General features: G+C 34.6%; 2 protein-coding genes across 3 annotated transcripts; one reads left to right on the top strand and one right to left on the bottom strand.

The window, feature by feature from the left end:
- LOC109717458 (jmjC domain-containing protein 4) lies at nt 1173–12009 on the top strand. The gene is made up of 12 exons (XM_020243264.1): nt 1173–1524; nt 2827–2997; nt 3540–3702; nt 3913–4030; nt 4384–4453; nt 4516–4596; nt 5470–5526; nt 5644–5755; nt 6119–7564; nt 7693–7829; nt 9477–9553; nt 11987–12009. The coding sequence occupies exons 1-9, from the start codon at nt 1303–1305 to the stop codon at nt 6613–6615; spliced, it is 1491 nt and encodes a 496-aa protein (XP_020098853.1). The 5' UTR covers nt 1173–1302; the 3' UTR covers nt 6616–7564; nt 7693–7829; nt 9477–9553; nt 11987–12009.
- Nucleotides 9904–14574, bottom strand: LOC109717459. Of its 2 annotated transcripts, none has more exons than XM_020243265.1 (7): nt 13842–14574; nt 13655–13741; nt 13303–13518; nt 12251–12415; nt 11677–11730; nt 11444–11590; nt 9904–10390 (listed from the first exon to the last, which is right to left on the bottom strand). In XM_020243265.1, the coding sequence occupies exons 1-7, from the start codon at nt 14055–14057 to the stop codon at nt 10013–10015; spliced, it is 1263 nt and encodes a 420-aa protein (XP_020098854.1). In that variant the 5' UTR covers nt 14058–14574; the 3' UTR covers nt 9904–10012. The 2 variants fall into 2 exon arrangements, with proteins under 2 accessions (XP_020098854.1, XP_020098855.1); XM_020243266.1 differs by having other exon boundaries at nt 13655–13766; nt 13842–14572.

The following is a 21676-nucleotide window of genomic DNA, read 5'->3' as shown; positions in this document are numbered from 1 at the left end:
TTTGGTGAAACAAACGCATCCTAAAGAAGTTGAATGAGTAATTTTTTTTTAAATAAAAATGATAAATTAGTATTACTTATATATTTTGCTTTACTCATATTTAAAAGTTGAAATAAGTTATGCAAGAATAATTTTTTAGAGTAAGAATTTTTTAGTATGATTGTAATAAGAGGAAACTTGATTTTTATTTCTAAAAAGATTTTGATATTTACTATCTGGTAGGATATCATATTCTACATAAGTGATGATTTATTTTGTCTAAAAAATTAATTGAATAACTAAATATAATATTGTCAAATTTTAAAAAAAAGATAAAAAAATATACAGAAAAGAATGGCTTAAATGCAGAAAACTTTGTTGTAAATACTGCCTCTCACTTTTCCTTTGACTTTCAAAAATTTATATTTTATTTTTTCAAAATTTTAAGTTGATATATTATTCCGTCTATTTCATATAATTTATACCGAAGATACCCATTAAAATATACATTTAAAAAAATTGTTAAAATAATTTTATCATTTCGCCCTCTCCATTAAGATCTTAAATACTCTGAAAATATTTTTAAAATTTAGAAGAGATAAAATATATATAAAAAAAAAACAGGGATTTTAAAAAATAAATTGTATTTTAGCCGGAAATATATATTCATGCGTCCATAACATTTTACGGTTACTTAGGGACTTTTTTCGAAAATAACCCTGTAAAATTTCGTATTTGCCAAACTAATCCTGTGAAATTTTTATTTGTGAAACTAACCCTCCTCTCGTCACGTGGGCGCCACGTTAGGGATTCCTCAAAAAGACGGTGAATCGTTCATTGTCTTTGATGTGAAGGCGGTGAATGGTTCACCGTCTTCATAAGACGGTGAACCATTCACCGTCTTTAGTACCAATCCCTACACTGCGCAAATCTTTCCAAGTCCATAATATGATGTCCTGGAAAATTTTGCACTAAAGGCGGTGAATGGTTTACCGTCTTCTAAAGATGGTGAACCATTCACCGCTTTTATAATAAAAATTACAAAGACGGTGAACGATTCACCGCCTTTTTGAGGAATTCCTGACGTGGCGCCCATGTGGCGAAAGGAGGGTTAATTTTACAAATAAAAATTCCACGGGGTTAGTTTGGCAAATACGAACTTTCACAGTTATTTTCGAAAAAAGTCCGTTACTTAGACCCCGCTTCAACCTCGGTTTCCTGGGCATTGATACATCTCCCCGTAACGTCGTCGTCGCCGGAGAAGAAGAAGAAGAAGAAGAAGAGGAAGAAGAGGCGGAGGAGGAGGACGAGGAGGAGGAGGAGATGGGCGTTCGCATCGGAGGTGGGGTGGAGAGGGTGGACGCTCGAGATCTGAGCTACGAGCGCTTCGTCGAGAGGTTCCTCGCGCCCAACCTCCCCGTCCTCCTCACCGGCCTCACGGACGCCGCCGCCCCGTGGAGGGCCTGCGCCGACTGGGTCTCCTCCGCCCCCCGCCGCCCCAACCTCCCCTTCTTCTCCGCCCGCTTCCCTAACTCCACCGTCCAGGTCCCCAAAACCCTAACACTCTCTCGATCTCTTTCAGATTTATTAGGGTTTATCGCATGTATTGTAGTTATGTAACCCCGAAAAGTTCGCAAATTGCGGACCTGTGGTCTCATCGAGCATTGGCTCGATTCCTAATTGCCACCTGAATGCAAAGTTCGGAAATGGTGGATTTGTAGTCTACTTGAACATTGGCTTGATTACTAATCGCCGCGAGTAATCGACGCTGCAAAGTTTGGAAGCTGTGGATTTGTAGCCTCTTTGAAATTTGCCCTGATTGCGAATTTTAATCGTCGCCTAAAGTCCAAAAAGTTGGAACTTCTTACCGTATCTATAATTGATTTGTTTTGATCAGCTACTTATCGGAAGACGAATGCATGTATACCCCCGCAAAGTTCGGAAATTGTGGATTTGTAGTCTCCTTGAACTTTGGTCCATTGTGAATTGCCGTGCGAAGTTTAAAAAGTTGGAATTTTTTTGTTGCATGCATAATTGATTTCTTTTGGTCAACTACCGTTCTCTGGTCATGCGTGTATATGCCTGCAAAATTTGGACATTGCGGATTTGTGGGCTCTCCTCAATCTTGGCCTGATTCCGTATTGCAGTTTTGAAGTTTTAAAGTTGAAATTTTTAGGTAAATGTATGGAGGCCCCCTCAACTGTAGGTTATTTTGAGGTTAGCCACCCAACTTCATTTTTTTTTTTTTTTTCTTTCATTGGTACTTCCTCAACTTTTGATTTTTGGGTGTTGAGTGATTTTAGTCATTTAAATTGGAGATTTTCAAAAATTTACTTGTGATTCCATCAAATTTAATGGTTTTTAATCACTTTTTAGCAAATGAAATTGGAACATTTAACGGCTAATAGCACCTCTCTTCATACAGTAATTTCTCTTGATGCAGTTGTATGCCACAAATTTTTTTTTTTCTTGTTGATTATCATATCTTCCGAAGGGGCTGATTTTTCAAATTTCATATTTGAAGTTTCATTTTAAATATTAGATGTTGTTAGCTTTATCAACCATGTGGCATCCCGTTAAACTCAAGTAGATGATACTGAAAGGAGGATATTCTGGTCGTATAGTTTTCAATAATGCTGCAAAGATCATTAGGCCATCATTCACTTTTTTATCGTCCCTTTTGTATTCTATCTTCTTCAATTCTCTTTCAGAACATAATCTTCTATGCGTACAATTGCTTTAAACAAGTACAAGTGCTGCTCTTCGGTAATAAATGGAACTAAGTCTTACAGCTTCGTTAATGCTGCTTTTTTTTTTCCCTCTTCTTCTCTTTCTTCATTCTTGCAGGTGGCTGACTGTTCTACGAGGGAGTTCACAGACCAAAAGAGACTTGAGATGTCTCTGGCGGATTACATAAGCTACTGGATTGAACATTCTCAGGAAAATCGTGGTAATGATTCAAGCTGTAACAATAAGATTGACTCATTGTTGTATCTTAAAGATTGGCATTTTGTTAAGGTATGTCAGAAGTAGTTCATCTTTTCAATTGACTCGCTATTGTTTGGTCCTATTATACATGCTTAGGATTGTTTACAATCTATGAAGATCCTTATGACTTGCGTTCATTTATGCACACAATTTTCTTATTTTTGTATTTATTTTGTGGAAATGTGTGTACATATTTCAACATATGCAAATATCAAGTTTATCAAAGCCTAATTTATTTTAGTATGTAATAATTTATTTAAAAACTTGGTTGATCACATTTTTAATTACATCAGACTAACCAACATTTAGATGTCTTTGATATCTCTAACTAATTTGTTTTTCCAATTATTGGATTGCTAAAGGATAGGTGTCAGCTCTCTGAATAAAAGCAATGATGAAGTCTCATTAATTCGTTGACATTAGTATGAATGTATTTTAATTCTCTTTGATAACCCATTATATATAGGGGAGAGACTAATGTTCAGTTGTCTGGCTCTAATTATTATTATTATTTTCTTATTTATGCACCGATGTCGTTTCTTGCTTGTTCAACTGTTTGAAATATTTTGCAGGAGTATCCTGATTATGCGGCATACACAACGCCTATTTTTTTTGCTGATGATTGGCTCAACCTGTATCTTGACAGTCATAGTCTTCATCGAGATTTCGACATTCATCGTGATAAAAATGAAATAAATTGTGCAGACTATCGTTTTGTTTACATGGGACCTAAAGGTAGATATATGCATCTCTTTCATAGTATATGCCTATCTTGTTCATTTTAGCCCCTTTCGTTTGCTTTACTGTATACACCATCTTTTGGAAAATCATGCATAGGTATCTACTCAAAAAACACTTGTATCTACTCAAAAAATGACTGCACTTGGCATACATTAGACCAAATATTTTTTCATTTACCATTATTATGTGAAATTTTTGCTATAGGTACTTGGACTCCTCTTCATGCTGACGTGTTTAGGTCATACAGCTGGTCAGCAAATGTGTGTGGGCGAAAACGTTGGCTATTTTTACCACCTTCACAGTGCAACCTTATCTTTGATAGGTACTCATTGTTTTTCCACAGGTTCTCTTCTCATTTTTCGGCTATAGTGAAGATTCAACTTGAGGCTTTAATCTTATGTATCAATAGAAACAGAAGTAAAAAAATAGAAATTTCGTTGTATTGTAACCCAATTGCCATTGGTAAAGTAGTGAACCTACATTCAGGATACTTCTTTGCTATTTATTTCTTACCCCAGAATGTCAAAGGTGATCTTTGCTAGTTCACTACAGGATTTCACCTGGCCCGTACTGACTGGGTCTTATAAAGAAGACGTTTGAGAAGAGATATTTAATCACTCTCATTTATGTCTATAACTTAAAACAAAATAATTTGAATTGTCATGATTTGTGCAGGAATTTGAAATCCTCAGTCTATGATGTTTTCAGTGATGTTTCTGAAACACAATTTCCTGGCTTCAAGAAGGTAATATAGTTGGCTGTTTCTCATCATAACTTAGAAGCATTGATTGCTGACTTAATTTGCAGACTGTTTGGTTGGAATGCATTCAAGAGCAAAACGAGATAATTTTTGTGCCTAGCGGATGGTATCATCAGGTCCATAATTTGGTAAGATAACATGTTTCTAGTTCTTGGGTTTGAAATAATTTTTGATAGAGCTTTGAACAGCATAAACAATTGCTTATACTCTGTATTCTCTTTCCATGATGATAAATTGGATGAAATAAAATATCAGGTTTTCATGGTTATGGTTTCTGGAACAAGGAATATACAGCCAATAAACAAGTAACGAAGGAAGTTAAAGGAACATGAAAGGTAGTAGTAGTGGGCCTACTCCTAATCCTAAGAATATACACAGGGATTAAAAGACTTAGACCCTCATCTGTGCTTCATACAAAGTAGAAGAAAAACAATCATAATCAAATTCCTGTATTTTGTTACTTCAGCACTATCTTTTTATTAGAAATAATAAATATATTAACTTTATTTAGACCTTTTAATAGTCCTAACAAGAAGCACATGAATACAGGAGATAGTTTATTGCTTGCTAAATCTCTAGAAAGCTCTTGTTAGCCTCCTAGTGTATGTTAATACACGGCCTATCTAAGGGTAGTGCAAACTTTTAAGGAATAAGTAACTTAGGGATGCTTCATATATGTCAATTGTCCTTTGTTTATTACTTTTTCTTTGTTGGTATTGTTGCTGCCTTGTTCTCAATCATCCAGGTTCTTTTTCTTTTTCTAAATAAATAGCCAAATAACAGTTATGAGGGAGGATTTCGATTTGTAATTTATAATATACCAGATTTAATTGTAAGGCTAGTGAAGCTTACATGCAAAGAAACTAAAGAACCATTTATACCTTGCATGACAACTCACCATCAATAGATTTTATGATAACACCTTTTTGTTGTTTCATAAAATGCAAATTATCTACAAACCATGACTTGCTAACACTTGCATTTCTTGTTTCTTATCACAGGAAGACACAATATCTATAAACCACAATTGGTTCAATGCGTATAACCTTTCATGGGTGGTGAGTGTATTTAGTGTCAGCTCTGTTTCTTTGAGGAATACAACTTTATGTGTCAGCTCTGTTTCTTTGAGGAATACAACTTTATATCCCACCTAATTAATACTTGGTTGTTTTTAGTGGAATTTGCTTGTTGAAGACTACAATGTGGCGAAGGAATATATAGAAGACATTCGTGATATTTGTGATGATTTTGAAAGTCTCTGTCAGCGGAATCTGGCTGCCAATACAGGTGATGAGATGAGAAGTAAATCACTAAGGGACTTTTACATGTATATATGTTTTGATAAATTAGCTATCTACAGTTTACCCCTGTGGAGTCTGAGTTTTCATACATACCTTCCAAAAATGTAATTTCTTAAATATCGGCGCATCTAATTCATTGAGAAATCAGTTTCCTATTAACTAAAGCCTTTTAGGAAGGACCACTTCCTTAAGTAGATTAAGTTTTGAAAGAGCATATATGAAAGCTCAGATTTTGCCATTTTGCAGGGTTGTGTTTAGCTTAATATATTAATAACTTAATCAGCAAGAATTTTATATGGTTTTTCTACTTGCTTTTTCTTATACCATTCTTTATGATGCTGCCCTGCAGGAATGAACTTCTATGATTTCTTTATTTTTATAACACGATTTGCGTTGGCTAATATAACTCAAATATTCCTTCTTCAAAACGTCAAAGATGCTGCCTCCAATTCGTCAATCAAGGCTGACCATTTTGTCTGCAACCTCAAGTCCATACATGCAGTTGCATCCAGAATGACATCAGTTGATGCTTTTGCCCCCAAAAATTTAAGTAGTTGCTCTGTAGAAAACCGAAGTGCCTTTTCTGATGTTAAGAAAATTTTGAAGGAGGAAAGTTTCCATCAGCTATGCGCAGCATTGCTGAAGACATATGAATATATTCATGGACAGGGAAACAATACTGAAATGAGAAATTCGAATCGAAGGGGCTTCTTTAGGGTTGCGGATGATATTACAGCTTTTATTTCTGAGATTTGTGGCCCTGAGGATTTGGTCAGGTTGATTGAATATGCTCTCCAAAAAAGCACTGTCTCTTCTGATGCTTTTAACTCCAGCTTGCATGTCTAACTCATGTGATGAATTTGCCAATTTAACCTAAAAAGCCGGTTACATGTTTGAACTTTGTGTAAACTCTTCATGCCATTTGTGATTTTGTGAGTTCAAGACAATTCTCAGGCACATCCTTTGGTTGATATATGAGTCATCGTCCAAACACCAATGCTGGTAAATTGCCTCTCCCTGATCTGTGTCTGCTGGATTTCTTGAAGGCTCAGAGGTCAAAACAGATAAAGCATCTTACACACCATTATGCAGACACCATTATGCAGAGGAAAACTTGTTCTTGTTGATTTATGCAAAGTTATAACCCAATTATGCAATTGATATTTTCTTGTCAATTTGTAAGTTGCAGAACAGCTGATTGAGAACCAAGTACACAAGCAGCATAACCAAAAAGTAGTGAACAGTATCCATCATGAGATGCTTGGTCACCTTCTTGTTTGTGTATTTGGCTGCTTTTAATACCATGTGCTTTTTACAGTCTCTGTTTATATTGAATGCCTATCGGAGATTTTGCGAGTCTTGGTATAGTTGCTTTTTTTTGTGAATTTTTTTTTGAAATTGTCAGGTGACAGCAGAAATAGAGTGGGGAAAGTATTGAGCTGTATCAGTTCGATTTCCTTGGTGATCAAACATTCACATGGTGTTTGTCGCTTGCTACAGGGAGAACATGATTTATATATATGATACCAAATGGTTGGGATTTCTCGGTAGTTTTCTTAGGTAGATGGGTTTTTTTGTAAGTTGGATGCTTTTTTATGTACAAATTGATTTGCAAATGAAAGTTCATGAAGCTTGGTCAGTATTGTATATTTCTGATGCTGTGTGGATGTGCTCCATTCAAAAAGAACAATGTACTTGTCTATAGCAGATTTGGCAAAATATTCTGTGTTCTATCTATAGCAGCTCAGCAACATGTATGCCATTATGTCTTAATCCACCACATAACATTTGCCATGTATGGTCAGTTTTTAAAATTACCATTTTCATAAACTTTGAATCAGCATATATATATATATATATATATATATATATATATATATATATATATATATATTTTATTTAACCATAGGTTTTTGTCAGCAGGGGACTCAGAAATGCCGATTCCAGTTTCAAAACGGTGTTTCAGTTGACGCTACGATAGGGTAATTCTGCGTGGAGCTTTGAAGTAACAATCTCTGTATGTCCTTTTGGTGCGATGGCTTTCTGCGTGGAGCTTTGAGGTAACAGTCTCTGCATGTCCTTTCGGTGTGAGTTGCATGGTAACCGTCGCGCTATTCTAATAAAAGTAAGAAGGCATTTTTCAAAATGTTATGTTATGTCCACTCATTTTACATGCAAGTAAATGGGTAGTTGGTTGGGATTACTGCAAGTAGAGAATTAGTACGATTCAATGCCTTATTATATAGTTGTTAGCTTCTGTCTAAAACAATAAATTTGTTAACAATAGTATGAAAAAGGGCGAGAAAATAACAATTTAGTAATGTCATTGACAAGAGAAGATAATACAGGATAGCAAACAAAAATAAATTTAGAGGACATTGTAGAGATTGATAAGAATATGATAGTTCAATGGTGTGTTTAAGATAAAAATTAATACAGCGCAACGAACGAAAATAACATTTATGTGGATTGTAGTAGGGTGTTAATGTGTTATTAAGCCTACAAAACACATTCTCACATAAAAGGTCAAGGTGTGTTGTTGCCCCCACCACTGCTCTCTTTATTATTATTGTTGTTTTTGTAGTTGGGTAGTGGTCCAAGAAACCTACAAAACACAGTCTGTGTGTGAAAGCATATATCATATCTTAGACGTTAAGTTAAAGACAGAAGCATCGATTCTAACTGCGAGCCATTAATGGCTTCTGCACAACCCAAGAAGCAATTATTTATGTAATGTTGTTCCTCCAATCCAGTTTTTGAATAAAAAAGGGGGAAAATGTAGAGAGACGCCTTGAACTTTCAATTTTGGCAATTAGATTTTTTAAACTTTATCAAATAGTTCAACTTGCCTCTCTCTTTAATTGAAATTTCTGAATACACAGCCATTTTGGTTGCATGCTTTGCATACAATCTTATAAAGCTTTAAAACATTAAAAAATTTATCTTTTTCTATTCTAACATATATAAATAAAATTTAAGTTCGCTATCAAAAAATGGAAGAACATAGTAGGTTTTTTAGATTTTGATGTCTTAACAAATTATATGCATGACATCCGGTCAAAATAGCTGTATAATTAGTAAATTTGACTAAGGAGAGGTGTCTATTGAACTATATGATAAAGCTTCGGAGGCTTAATTGTCAAAATTGAAAGTTCAAGTGTCTATTTGCATTTTTTTCCCCCTTAAAAGGTATTTTAAAAAAAATCAATAGTGACTCCTCTTTATCTCATTCTCTCTTTCCTCTCACATGGGTTGGTACTTGTTAACACAATCCATCTATATGGGAAAGGCACATGCATTAGAGTTTGAATATAGTCTTTTTAATTACCCTCTTTGGTGCTTTAACCAACATTTTACAGTAGTTTTCTCTCAAAACCAAACATTTTAGGATGTGTTGAGTGACAATTAAAGATCTGCCCATTCAGTCTTCAGAGTCTTTTTGTTAGATGTATCACAAATTCTTTGTACAGTAAAATCCTTGCTCCACTTTGCTTGTGGACACGTTTAATAGCTGAACGCCCGAACCACGTAAATTGTCTGTGTGGTTTATTTTCTTTTACTTTTCTTTCGATTCTTTTTTGATTTTATGTAGCTAATGAAAGTAGGTCTTTTCAGATGTTGTCCCAACTCTTCATTTAATTTGCTTCTGTTCTCCAATATACCTACGAAAATTAATTATATATTTATTTTTTCTTAATATTAAACAGTTATCTCAACCAACAAAAATTTATGCTATTGCTCAGTTTGTGGACCATGCTCGGGCAATAATTTCTCTGCCATCAAGGTAAAAGTCTTTACCTACATATAAACTTCCTCAAGACATTTTTACTAATTGATGTGTTTGTTTCCTGTTGGCCTTTTCTTCATGAAATCATGTGCTCTCTTTCATATGTGATTGTACATAGTATCTGCAAACTTTGCCTATTTAGTTCACTATGCAAGGACTAAATAGTACTCTTGCGCAATTCCATACTTTTTTTGTGGTCCTAGAATGCAAAATTAACACAAACCATAGTGTATATATTCAGTATACTATTCCCCTCCCCCACCCCCCCNAAAAGGAAAAAAAAAAAAAAAGAGAAAGGACCAAGGGTTCTCTTTTGTTAGAACCCTTTTAAATAAAAAAAAAGAAAATTAAGATAAAAAGACACATTTCTCACTTATCAAAACTTGAACTAAAAGAAAATAAAGTGAAAAACCATTGTATCATCTTTTTTTCTTCCTTTTTTTTAATTTTTTTTTTTCAAGGGCATCTCACATTTCTTCCTGGCCCTCCATAGTAGAAATAATTCCCCCAAACACTATTAACCCCTCCTTGAATATCATAGCAATTGGAATGATCAGCCAAAACTCTGAGATTTGTCAAGGGGATCAAACTATTGTCCCAGTCGACGATTTCCAAATTCCGAAAGTACGAGGCCCGACCGAAACCCTCATGGGCGAAATGCCCGCTGCCCATCTGGGTCGATGTGTGGAGCCCCGACGGTCTCGTGTTAACAATCTCTCCTCCGAACTGTACCATGCTTGCATGGCTTGCTAAGTGGCTAAACAAGACCGACGGCCAGTAACCGACTAGTATACCCGACCCAAACTCGAGCCACCAATTCCCATGATTTGGATCCTACATAAACATAATATCTACAATCGATTAGCGAATCTACAATAAAGTTTTTTGCGTGATTTTTGCTTTAACTATAACTTTGAACTTTATGACAACTAGTGTGAAAAAGTGCTTGGATCCTGCATAATAAATTCCTTCCACCAATTGTTGTTGTACTATTTCTCTAAAGAGGTTGTGATATTTACACTCTCCGAATTTGGGAGATATCCACCGGCTGAAACTGATCAGATTTATTGAATGTAAACTGTGCACAATAAATACCTTTACTCTTGAAATGCAAAGGTCTTCCATTTGTACAACATTGATTAGCCGGAATTTAGGTAGAAATACTAGGATGTCAAAAACTCATATGGGTCCTATCTACCGACCCCTCGTTTATAATGTTCATTGCTTTTTACACTCATTTATTCTCTCCTCCTCCTCCAGGTTTCACACAAAGACAATTAAGTGTGGACAAAGACTATAAGAGATAGTAGCAAATGACCATTAGAATTGGGAGGTGATGCAGAAGCCATTTTGCTAGTGGGTGTACTCCCTTAATTTCTTGCTGTTGATCTATTATCTCCATGTCCACCACTAATTCATGGGCCACCCAAATGTGGTGAATTTGCACTATCTACATGTGGGTAGGGCTCATATTCTCCAAGGATAATTTATTGTGTATAGTTTGTTGAAGTACTATGTCTTTAATTCTCAACTATGCAACTAACTCGAGAAATATGTCTCCTACACCGAACATGTCGATGAAAAGAAAAAAGAACCAAAAAAAAAGAAAAGAAAAAAGAGTAAGGAAATGATACCTATAAAAAAAGGGTACTGATATCGACAGATATTTTTTGATTAGGGACAGAGTGGTTTCTCTCTCTTTTTTTTTTCCCCTCACTTTGTTATAAAGGGTACGATGGTATTGTGTCCTTAGTAAAAGTGTTTCTGTTAATATCAATGCCTATAGAAAAATGCATGGAATTTCTTAATATGTTGAATCTATGTAGACTAACTGCTTAATTTGATTAATATATGAATTATTTCATCATTCTAGTTTGAGGAAGTTACCTTCCAAACTAGTAGACTTATATCAAACTGTCCTCCATTGTATTTTGAGGTCGGGGAAATTGCCGCCCCGATAGCAATGCGATTGTTCGTCTGGACAAATCCCGAACATAGCAGATTATAGCACCCGGTAGCTTGATACGCATCCGTCTGAACAATTCAAGAGATTTTAATAAATTTCTAATTTAGATCTACTTATTTAGACAACTATGTCGAAGGATGGTACGTATTCTTACCGTCCAATAAGTGAAGAATCTCGGAGAATTGTCGCCGTATAGCTGGGGACTGACCTGAGAAAAACCAACAAATTTAGTTTCAGTTGTATTATGTAATAGTAAGCTTTAAGTAGCAACCTAATTATGCTATTTATTTCTTTTCTGTTTTTCTGGAAAAACAAAAAATCAAGACATTTATGCCCCAGAATAATTGCAGAGGAAATTACTTTACTCATGATAGGAAAATATTATCATCATATATAGTTCCAAAATCTCTGTCATTGGGCTTTTATTTTTGCAAATAGCTGATAGCTACTTTTATAACAACCAGCAGGTCTGAAAGCCCTGTCAGAGGAAAAAATGAGTTGTACCAGGTAGACATTTCTGGGTGCAGTAACTCTCTGGAATTTACTGAGGAGGAACTCAAGAGGTAAAACTTTTGTTTGTTTTTTAAATTAAATCTAAATTTCATCTTATAATCCAAATTTGCTTCAGTTAATTCTTTTCTAAACAAAATTTCAGAAAGGTCAAGTATGATTATGTTAAAAAGAACAAATTAATTAGATCATAGTAGTATGATTTTGATTAAGAGCACCTGCCAACCGGCTTCGATGGTGTTGAGATCGTTGCCGAAGGACCCGGCGATGACCCAAATCTGCGACAAGCTGAACTCAGAAGGGCTGGTCACTCTTGGTGCCCACACATTCAAGCTGGCCTTTGCTCCATAGTATTGATCCCCCACAACATACCCCACTGCATGCTGTAATTAAAAGCGAATTGAATTATATTAACTATGTGTTATCTATGCAAGTACAATACATGCAAGGGTAAAATATATGTATTGTCCCTATCTTAATGATGCAACTTGGTCCACTCTGTACTATTCACTTATATATCTTAGTTTTGAACTTTTACATATATTGCACTTTAGTTCATAACCAGAGGGAAAACAAAAACAAAAATCTGTAATTTTCTTATAGAAAGAACTTATTTCAGGTTACTTCAAACAGGTTAAAAGTTGGTCCTACTTTTCACATTCGAGGACTAAGCAACAGCATATGGAAAATTTCAGGGACTGAAAGTGGGTGAGTGGAAAATACATGGACCAAGTTGCAATGTCAGCATACTACAGGGACTACCGATAAATTTTACCTGTACAGAATTGTAAAAACATGTAACTGATATTCCATAGTGTAAACTAAACAATTCAGCAGGAGTTCCTGAAGGAATCTTACTAATTTTTAACATTTTACAAGCTAAGTCACTGCACTGTATCTGAGGATAAGACCAACTGTCCTATATTTAACTTGAGACTGAAATAATTATGTATATATATATATATGTAAAAGGAAGTGAGAGTCAAAATGCTCTTTCCCTATTGACCCTTTAATTTGGACTTAAGCTGAGAATAAATCATTGAGAAACAGAAGGAATTAGTTGGCATAATAACTAGAAAATGGTAAGTGCCAAAATTGTATCTGTTATCAAAGAAAAATACAAGCCCAAGATCCTAAATTTCGTGTATGTGATTGAATTAGTTTGGCATGTTTGATCTGTCATACTGTTTCTAGCAAATTTGCTGAGAGTTAAGCAGTTTGATATGATTAGGAAGCAAAGATCCATTGATCCTTAAGATAGATGATTCACCTCATGGCCACTGCCGCCTGAATCGCGCCTTACTCTGGCGGCGACCGGCTTCCTCCCGAACCTTCTCACCGAGCTCGCGCGCAAAATATCCTCTTCCTTGGTCCTCCTGATAGGAATTGTTCCCTCCGGGCACGACTCGCCGGAGCTCATCCATAGCTGGAACCTCTCATCAGCTGTTTCTGTGAAATTGTGGCCTCTCGGCCTCGGCGGCGGTTTCTGCCATGATCCAAACCAATCAAATATCTCTTATTTATATTCATAATCCAAAAACATAAAGAGCCATCAGAGGAAATCATGTTTATATATATCTTCATATCATGAAGTGTTTGCGTGTGTATATATATATATATACCAATGGCTTGTGTCCTTTGAGTCTAGGATGATCAAATGCTGGTTGGAGCTGTGAAGGAACACAATCTATGGTATCTCCATCAGGGCTCTGTAACACCATGAAACAGAGAACACTGTTTTTAAAAACATTTTAATCAGAAGGAAGGAAATTTCGAAGGAAAAGAGCAGAAGGGCATTGAGGAGTATGCCTGAATTGTCTTTAATGAAGGTCTGTTGAGCCTTCTGAGATGAGCTCTAATTCTTCTGTACTTGATAATCTCTTTTCTGGGCTGGAATGTGTTGTTATTTGCTGCAGCTGAGGATGAGAGGGAAGGGGCAGCAGCAGCAGCAGCAGCAGAAGCAGAAGCAAGGAGAAGCAGAAGCCCAAGGAAGAAGCAGCAGCTGTTAGAAGAAGCCATTTCCATGGGATTCAGGAGCTGTGATGCTGCTTCTGGAGTTGTCTGTAGCTGAGCTCATTTGGGCTGCTGCTTGTCTTGTTGTGTGGTTGATCTTGGTGAGCTAAAACTCTCTCTTTCTCTTTCTCTCTCTCTCTCTCTCTTGGAGTTACTAAAGTATCTCTTCTTGTTTTCTGTTCAAAGGAACACAACTCCCTCCTGAAAGCAAAGAGTACCCTTCTCCCAAAAAGAATGACTATTCATGGGTTTCTCAATCTGCATTAAGCCTCACAGCATTTCCCAGGCCAGCAAACATTTGCAGAATAGCAAATGACCCATCTCTCCCTCACTCTCTCTCCCCCTCTTTATATATTTTTACTTTCTCTCTCAACCTCTCTCTCTCTCTGCCTCTCTGGTCAGCTGCTAAAGGAGCATGGTCATAGGATCAGACAGGCATGACACTCAAGCATGATGAAATCAATGGATAAAAGTGTACCAAAATCCCCTCAATATATTTCATTTTATAATAGACCCCTAACTTCATTTTTTTTATTGAGAATTAACTACTAATTTATTTCTCTCTTTGAGAGAAATGTTGCATTTTATCTGCTTCGTTCATTTTTTAAAAAAATAAACGAAGCAACTAAGTTTCGAATATAGGACTTCCGGTACCCACACATTAAGTCCTTTACCATCTCTGCTGGCGAGTGGGGTTCACTAGTTAAGTTGAGAATTTGCTGAACTTAATAGTGCTATTAGCTGTTAGTTGTTAACCGTTGCAGTATCATTTGCTAGAGAGCGATTAAAATCACCATCCAATTTACTAAAACTATAAAAATTTCTAGTTAGAAAAATAAAGTTGAGGGGTCTCCATACATATTCAAGCAAATTGGAAAAAGGGGACCAATTTGGTGGGGGGGCTATTTGAGAAGTAAATAAGAAAAAGAAAGAAATAAACCCTCCCCCCATGTGGACACACCCAGATCAGTTTAGTTTACATGGGTTGTTGCAATGAGTGTAGGAGTGTTTTTTGAAAAAGATGCCAAATTGTTCCTTTTTTGTCTATCTTTTGTTTACTTGAGAAATTAATAATACTAATCATCATGAAATTTATAGGTGGGTGGAGTAAAGGGGGAGTTGGGGCAATCAATACCAACATACACTCTTAGGCCCAACACCAACTTTTGCTTTTCTTTTTCTTTTCTTTTCTTTTTTTTCTTTTCTTTTCTTTTCTTTTCTTTTTTTTTCTTTTTTTTTTCTCTCCTTTTAATTTCCTTTATGTTTATTGGGTTTTGTAACAGCATGCATGCTCACTCTAGATTGTTATTATTCCTTCCTTTTGGTTTCTTGGAGGAGGCAAACACATCACACTTGATTCTTTGCCCCAGTCTCAGCCCCTTTTATTGATCTTCACTTTCACTGTTCCCTAGAAGCTCTCCATTCCAGTTGCTGTGTTGGAATGGGGAAAGTTATTGCCTGGACCTGAGCCACCATCTCACTGTTGGACCATCTAAATTTATCTTATTAAATATAGTGTTCGGCTGGAATACTATCAATAGAACCAAGCGCTTGGTGCTACCAAGTTTTCCACCGTTAGATTTAACCATTTGACTATTTTCATCCATTAGATTATACTATTCGACCAACAACTTACTCAACCCTAGAGGGCTTATATCATCCTAAACGTACATTCCTTCATCCAACAGCCGAAAATTTAATAGCATCGATAGCTTAGTGCTATTGGTAGTATTCCAGCTTAGTTCTTAAATATATATATTAATAAGATACAGAAGTAGTTTAAACTTTCAAAATAATTGGTTATAAATATGGTATTAAAGCAGAAAGCTTTAAGTTCTAAGAAAAACTAGTTATTATTTTATATGATGTTAGAGCGATCAGTTGCTTGACATGGTACCAAAGTCCGTGTTCTATAGAAAACGATTGTTTCTCAATTTTTAATCCAAAACTAACTGAATGGTTGATTTTGATTGAAAAGTTGAGATCTGGATATATATGATTGATGATTGATAAATGGTCTATGACTGATGTGGTGCACCAGGTGCAGCATGCAGTGGCTTGTCCTCTGGAGTGGTGGTGTTAAATAACCAACCAAAGGCAGCATGCTTTTGATTTTCCAGGTGGCAAGAATGAATGCCCTCCTCTTTTTAATGTTCCTGGAGACAAGCTGTACAATTTCTTTTAATTGTTTTGGTTTGTGTCGCACTAGCTAGTAATTGCTTGTAAAATCATATAAAGTGTTACATCCCACTATATCGAAAAAATTACGGGCTTCTGAATATCATATAATTCGCCCATTGTACTTGAACAACTGAAGATTTGAAGAGCGGTCAAAGAAAATATGTATATTTTTTCTAGTAGATAATTACGTTGGCTGCAGACAATATAGTATCGCGGGAATGTCTTTTTAGACTTTCGCTTGATTAGGTCGAATTGTGTGTTCAGTGTAATCAGGATGCCACGGCGTGCTCGACCGCCAACACAAGCCACACAGGCACTGCCTGAGGTGCCGGAGCAGACTGGATCGAGTGAGTCGCCGGAGCTGCGAGAGCAGTTGGCTGGTTTGGTTGGAATGATGGATAGGCAGGCCGAGACTTCGCAACAGCAGGAAGTGTTTATGCAGCAGACGTGCGAGCTGCAGGCACAGCAGGCGAGTGTTGCGCAGCAAGCTCTTGAGCCTCTGGTGCCATCGCCGACTGTACCGACAGATGTTCGGAGGAGGGTTTGTTTTATTCGGTGACCAACCAAACCCATCTGCAATTCGGATAAGAAGTTAATCCACTCGGAACACTCAATTCTAATGTCCTACAAATCTACAAACACGAGGCAGAAGCAACTCGCGTCAGCTTTTAATTCTTCGAACTCGAATATCGGTCCTAGATATATCTTAGAGACTGATTCACGTATTCTCATATCGACGATAAAAATCTTCTAGTGCTCTAAACACATGATAAACCAAGCTAAGATTTATAGTCTCGGATGTGGATTTTCTCACTTTTGAAATGGTGAACGGATTTCACACAAATTTTCATGATTTTTCTGGGTGTTTTATCAATTAATATTTCGTTTATACTTTATTATGTGTCCTCTTATGAGGATTATATGAGATTCCAACACCCTAAAAGATAACTAAATAGAAGAATACACAAAGTTATACTAGTATAACAAGAAAATATTTGTAATTAGCTTTTCAAATTAAAAATGAGATTAAATCTAGTTCAATTAGATAATATAATAGCTTAGTGATTAAATCTAGTTTTTCAAATTAGAAAAGCTAATTACAAATATTTTCTTGTTATACTAGTATAACTTTGTGTATTCTTCTATTTAGTTATCTTTTAGGGTGTTGGAATCTCATATAATCCTNTAGCTTAGTGATTAAATCTAGTTTTTCAAATTAGAAATGAGATTAAATCTAGTTCAATTAGATAATATAATAGCTTAGTGATTAAATCTAGTTTTATTTATTTATTTATTTATTTATATGTGTGTACAAATTAATAGGGATGTGAATGGGTATGGAAACCGAAATATTATCCGAACACGAACGGGGCGAGTTTATCTGAGCTAAACGGATAAGGATTCATTTATGGGTATAGAAAATAAAAACCCGACGGATAGAAATACGGGTATGGATTTTGTATTTAACCAACCTGAATCCAAACCCAGCCCGAACCGGAATAAATTTTATATATATATATATATATATAGTCCGGCTACTATGCTATTAATAGCACGAAGCACTTGGTGCTACCAAGTTTTCCGCCGTTAGATCTACCCTTTTGATCATTTTCACCCGTTAGATCATACTATTCAACCAACCACCCACTCAACCCTAGGAGGCCCACATCATCCTAACCACACATCTCTTAATTCAATGGCCAAAAACTTGGTAGCACCAGTGACTTGATGCTATTAATAGTATATTAGCCTAGTTCTATATAATATATATATATATATATATATATATATATATATATATTTATTTATTTATTTATTTTTTATACAATATATAAAATATTTAATAATTTCTATTCGTTAAATCTTTATCCAACGGTATGCACTTTTAAAACTATGTGGTTTCAAGTTTCGAGTTTTTGGTCGAGGACGAATATAGATATGGATTTCTAAAACCCGCCGGGTTCGGATCTGGATTCGAATTTTAATTTGGTTTTCGAGTTCGGGTTTAGATTTTTAAAAATTCGATCCAAACCCGACCCGTTGGCATTCCAACGTACAAACCCCTTCACATGCGTAAATTATGCATGCAAATGCCCTTGCAATTAAATTTGCATTTATGCACGTAACCACCAAAACTCTTGTTCGTTAATTGTAGTCGTACGTAAAAACACATGCAGATACCACCCTATGTACTGCATGCTTACGTAATTATTGCGTATACATGATTCCATTACATGCAAACTTATTACTTATTTACGCAGTGGTGAATATAATTATCTTTCTGATGAGGAGAAGAAATCAAATATATTCTTTCTCAGGGACATATATGTAATTTTCCGCTCAAATGAAATGGCTGAGTGGCGGGCGAGTGCACAAAGAGAGGGACACTCTTAAATATGTTTATTTACTCTTTACTAAGAAAATGCTACTATGTAATAATGCTTTCCACTATGTGTGTGTGTGTGTGTGTGTGTGTGTGTGTGTGTGTGTGTGTGTGTGTGAGAGAGAGATTCTTTGGCTTGATTTTATTCATAGAGAATAACTATTTATTCCCCCTACCTCTGAGATATTAAAAGGGAAAATTAAAGCAAATAGAATAGGCCCACCAATATATATATATATATATATATATATATAGAATGAGACTATTATACCATCTATAGTACTGGAGCTCTAGTACTATAGTCTCGTTTCGATCTTAGAGTGTTGAAATCAATTATCAGCACCGTAAAATATGATTTAGGGTATATAAAATTTTTAGAAATAAAAATTTAATTTTTTAGACATCATTTACTTAGTAAATAAATCATGTCAAAATAAACGATAAAAATTAAACAATCTTTGTAATTTAAGGATAGAACTTTTGAATTCAAAATCAAGAATGTTGGTCTTGACCTAGATAGTTTAAAGTATTTTGAATCAAAATTTGAATAAATTTAGATTCTTCAAAACCATTAAACTACAAAATTTACCATACTAGTCATTAAAAATTGACAATTTTGAATTGATTTGATCATAAAGTAAGATATGTTAAAAAAAATACAATTTTATTCTTAAAAACTTTAAATATCTTAGATCAATTTCAACAATATGGATCGTTGATTTGAACATTCTAGGATTGAAAATGAGACTATAGTTACAGAGCTCCGTTACTATAGATATTATAGAAGCCTAGCGCTCTCTCTCCATATGTACTTTCTAAGTTTAGGAAAAGTGTGGATTAGGAATAACATGTCTCAGTGGGAGAAGTGCTTTTCTATTCTTGGAATGAGAATAGATTCTGAAAAGCACACATAGGAAGCTATGGATAAGTTATTCTTTGCTTCAATGTATAATAATACTACATAGTGTGAGTGGAGATGAAAATTAAATATAATTTTATTCTAAATGTAAAATGAGATCAAATGGTGAGATTTGAATTTAATTCAGATCTCTTGAATTGATATTGCGCGCGTATGACAATTGATTACTATAAACATATCTTAAGCTAGTAGAGAATGATCTTTTAATACATTATATTCAATATTTTCAGGTCTTTACTTGTTTAAATTTATTATAATATATATAATAATACTACAGCATCTAGTGATCGAATGGGCCTCAAAGAACTCAACAAAATTTCAATGGCCGCGTAGTGAGGCCGTTTGTCAAGTTTAACGGTCATGAAGAATATCGCAAATCACAGTGAGATTTTGAGTAGAAATTCTTTATACTATATACAAACAAGATCAAAATGTTATTGATGTAAACGTTTAATGTCATAGTTTATATATGTTTGTAAGATTTTATTTTCAGCGTAATTTTGATCCCTTCGTTCACTAGGCAAAATGATAGTCGTAATCTCTCATCAAATTTACTTTTCTAGGTACTTCAAATACTCTAGATCCAATTAACAGAGCCGATCGACGAAATCGCAAAGTCGCAAACATCGAAACGAGCCCTGAAAGCACGGCAGAGGCTCCGTGCTTCCGATAGCAATAGTACGCCTCCACTCTATACTAGTATACGTATAATATATATATATATAGTATATATATATATATATATATACTATATATATATAATATATATATAGTATACACGTGCAATATTCACGCTACAAAAATTATTTCAATTTATTTTAAATAAATATAAATTGCACATATATTTATTTAAAAACTTTTATAATTTATTAATGCATATGTTATATTTTATTAGAAAATATTTTAATATCTCCTATATTTTTAATTTTTTTTATATAATTGAAATATTTTTATAGTATTTTTTAATTTCTAATAATCTAAAAATTAAATACTGTTTTAAACAAAGCATCAAAATTAATTCTCATCTTATTTCAAAATAATTATTTTGATCCACTATAAATTAAAATTTTTTGATAAGAATGTAATTTTTAACAAGATAATCATAACCGTTTGTTCTTATTAGGATTGTTTTAATTAAGTGAAACGATCATATTTTAATGACACAACCATATCGTAGGACTTGGATTATTAATAGATAAGAATGCATTGTTTTAAAGATTTAATCATAACCAGTTCTTTCGTAGAAAAAATATATGGAATATTTTTTATTTAATTTTTGGATTCCATTATAAATGATAAGAATCTATTTTTTAACAATTAATTATAACCGTTCGTTTTTATTTGAGATTTTTATTAATGATAGTAATCTACCCTTCCGTATGAAATATCAGAATACTTTTATTTTTTTTTTTTTAATTCGCGTCGTCATCTATCGGAATTCCTAATAGGACTTTTAATAATATAATATATATATATATATATATAATATATAATATAATATATATATATATTCATATATACATACTACAGGTCTGGGCGACTATCCATTAATAGGAAACTCTTATCCTATTCAATCGATTTGAATGATCGGAACTTCAAATTGAATAAATTAGCACCATTGAAGTTGACTAACACATTAGAAATGTTTAGAAACACAAAATTTTGAATCATCTAAAAATTCATTAAATGAAGAAGTGGCATTCTATCTCCATCCCTATATTTGTAATATTTTGTCAATATAGTATATTATACTACTATATAATATTATATAGCTATATATAGCCTGATCTCCATCCCATCTCCATCCTATTACATTTTTTAGTATTGGTTTGGCTAAGATATATATATATAGGATGTATTACTGAGAAGAGTGCATTCTACTCTTGGGCTGGGAATAGATACAAACCCCACGCTGCTGAGGAAGGAGAATAAAGTTATTCTTTGCTTCATATCCTACAGTATGTGACAAACTAATGAGTATAAATATAGTCCTTAATTGTGGCATGTAGCAGAACACCATATTTTGCATGGAGGTTGGTAAAAAGCCTGACAAATTAATCTGCTTTTCTGAGGAAACAATCACTAGAGAGAGAGAGAGAGAGAGAGAGAGAGATCTAGAGAGAGAGAGAGAGAGAGGTGGGGAAAGAG

The sequence above is a fragment of the Ananas comosus genome, linkage group 11 (genome assembly GCF_001540865.1).
Source record: "Ananas comosus cultivar F153 linkage group 11, ASM154086v1, whole genome shotgun sequence".
Classification (NCBI taxonomy): Eukaryota; Viridiplantae; Streptophyta; class Magnoliopsida; order Poales; family Bromeliaceae; genus Ananas; species Ananas comosus.
This window is presented reverse-complemented; position numbering and strand designations above follow the sequence as displayed.

Bases quoted from the DNA above. Each gene is read 5' to 3' on its own strand.
- LOC109717458 (XM_020243264.1), top strand. From the start codon at position 1,303: ATGGGCGTTCGCATCGGAGGTGGGGTGGAGAGGGTGGACGCTCGAGAT. The intron at 4,031-4,383 runs GTACTCATTGTT...TGATTTGTGCAG, and splicing joins TGCAACCTTATCTTTGATAG to GAATTTGAAATCCTCAGTCT. The intron at 5,756-6,118 runs GTGATGAGATGA...GCTGCCCTGCAG, and splicing joins GAATCTGGCTGCCAATACAG to GAATGAACTTCTATGATTTC.
- LOC109717459 (XM_020243265.1), bottom strand. From the start codon at position 14,057: ATGGAAATGGCTTCTTCTAACAGCTGCTGCTTCTTCCTTGGGCTTCTG. The intron at 13,519-13,654 runs GTATATATATAT...GGATCATGGCAG, and splicing joins TCAAAGGACACAAGCCATTG to AAACCGCCGCCGAGGCCGAG. The intron at 12,416-13,302 runs GTGAATCATCTA...TTTTAATTACAG, and splicing joins CAGGCGGCAGTGGCCATGAG to CATGCAGTGGGGTATGTTGT.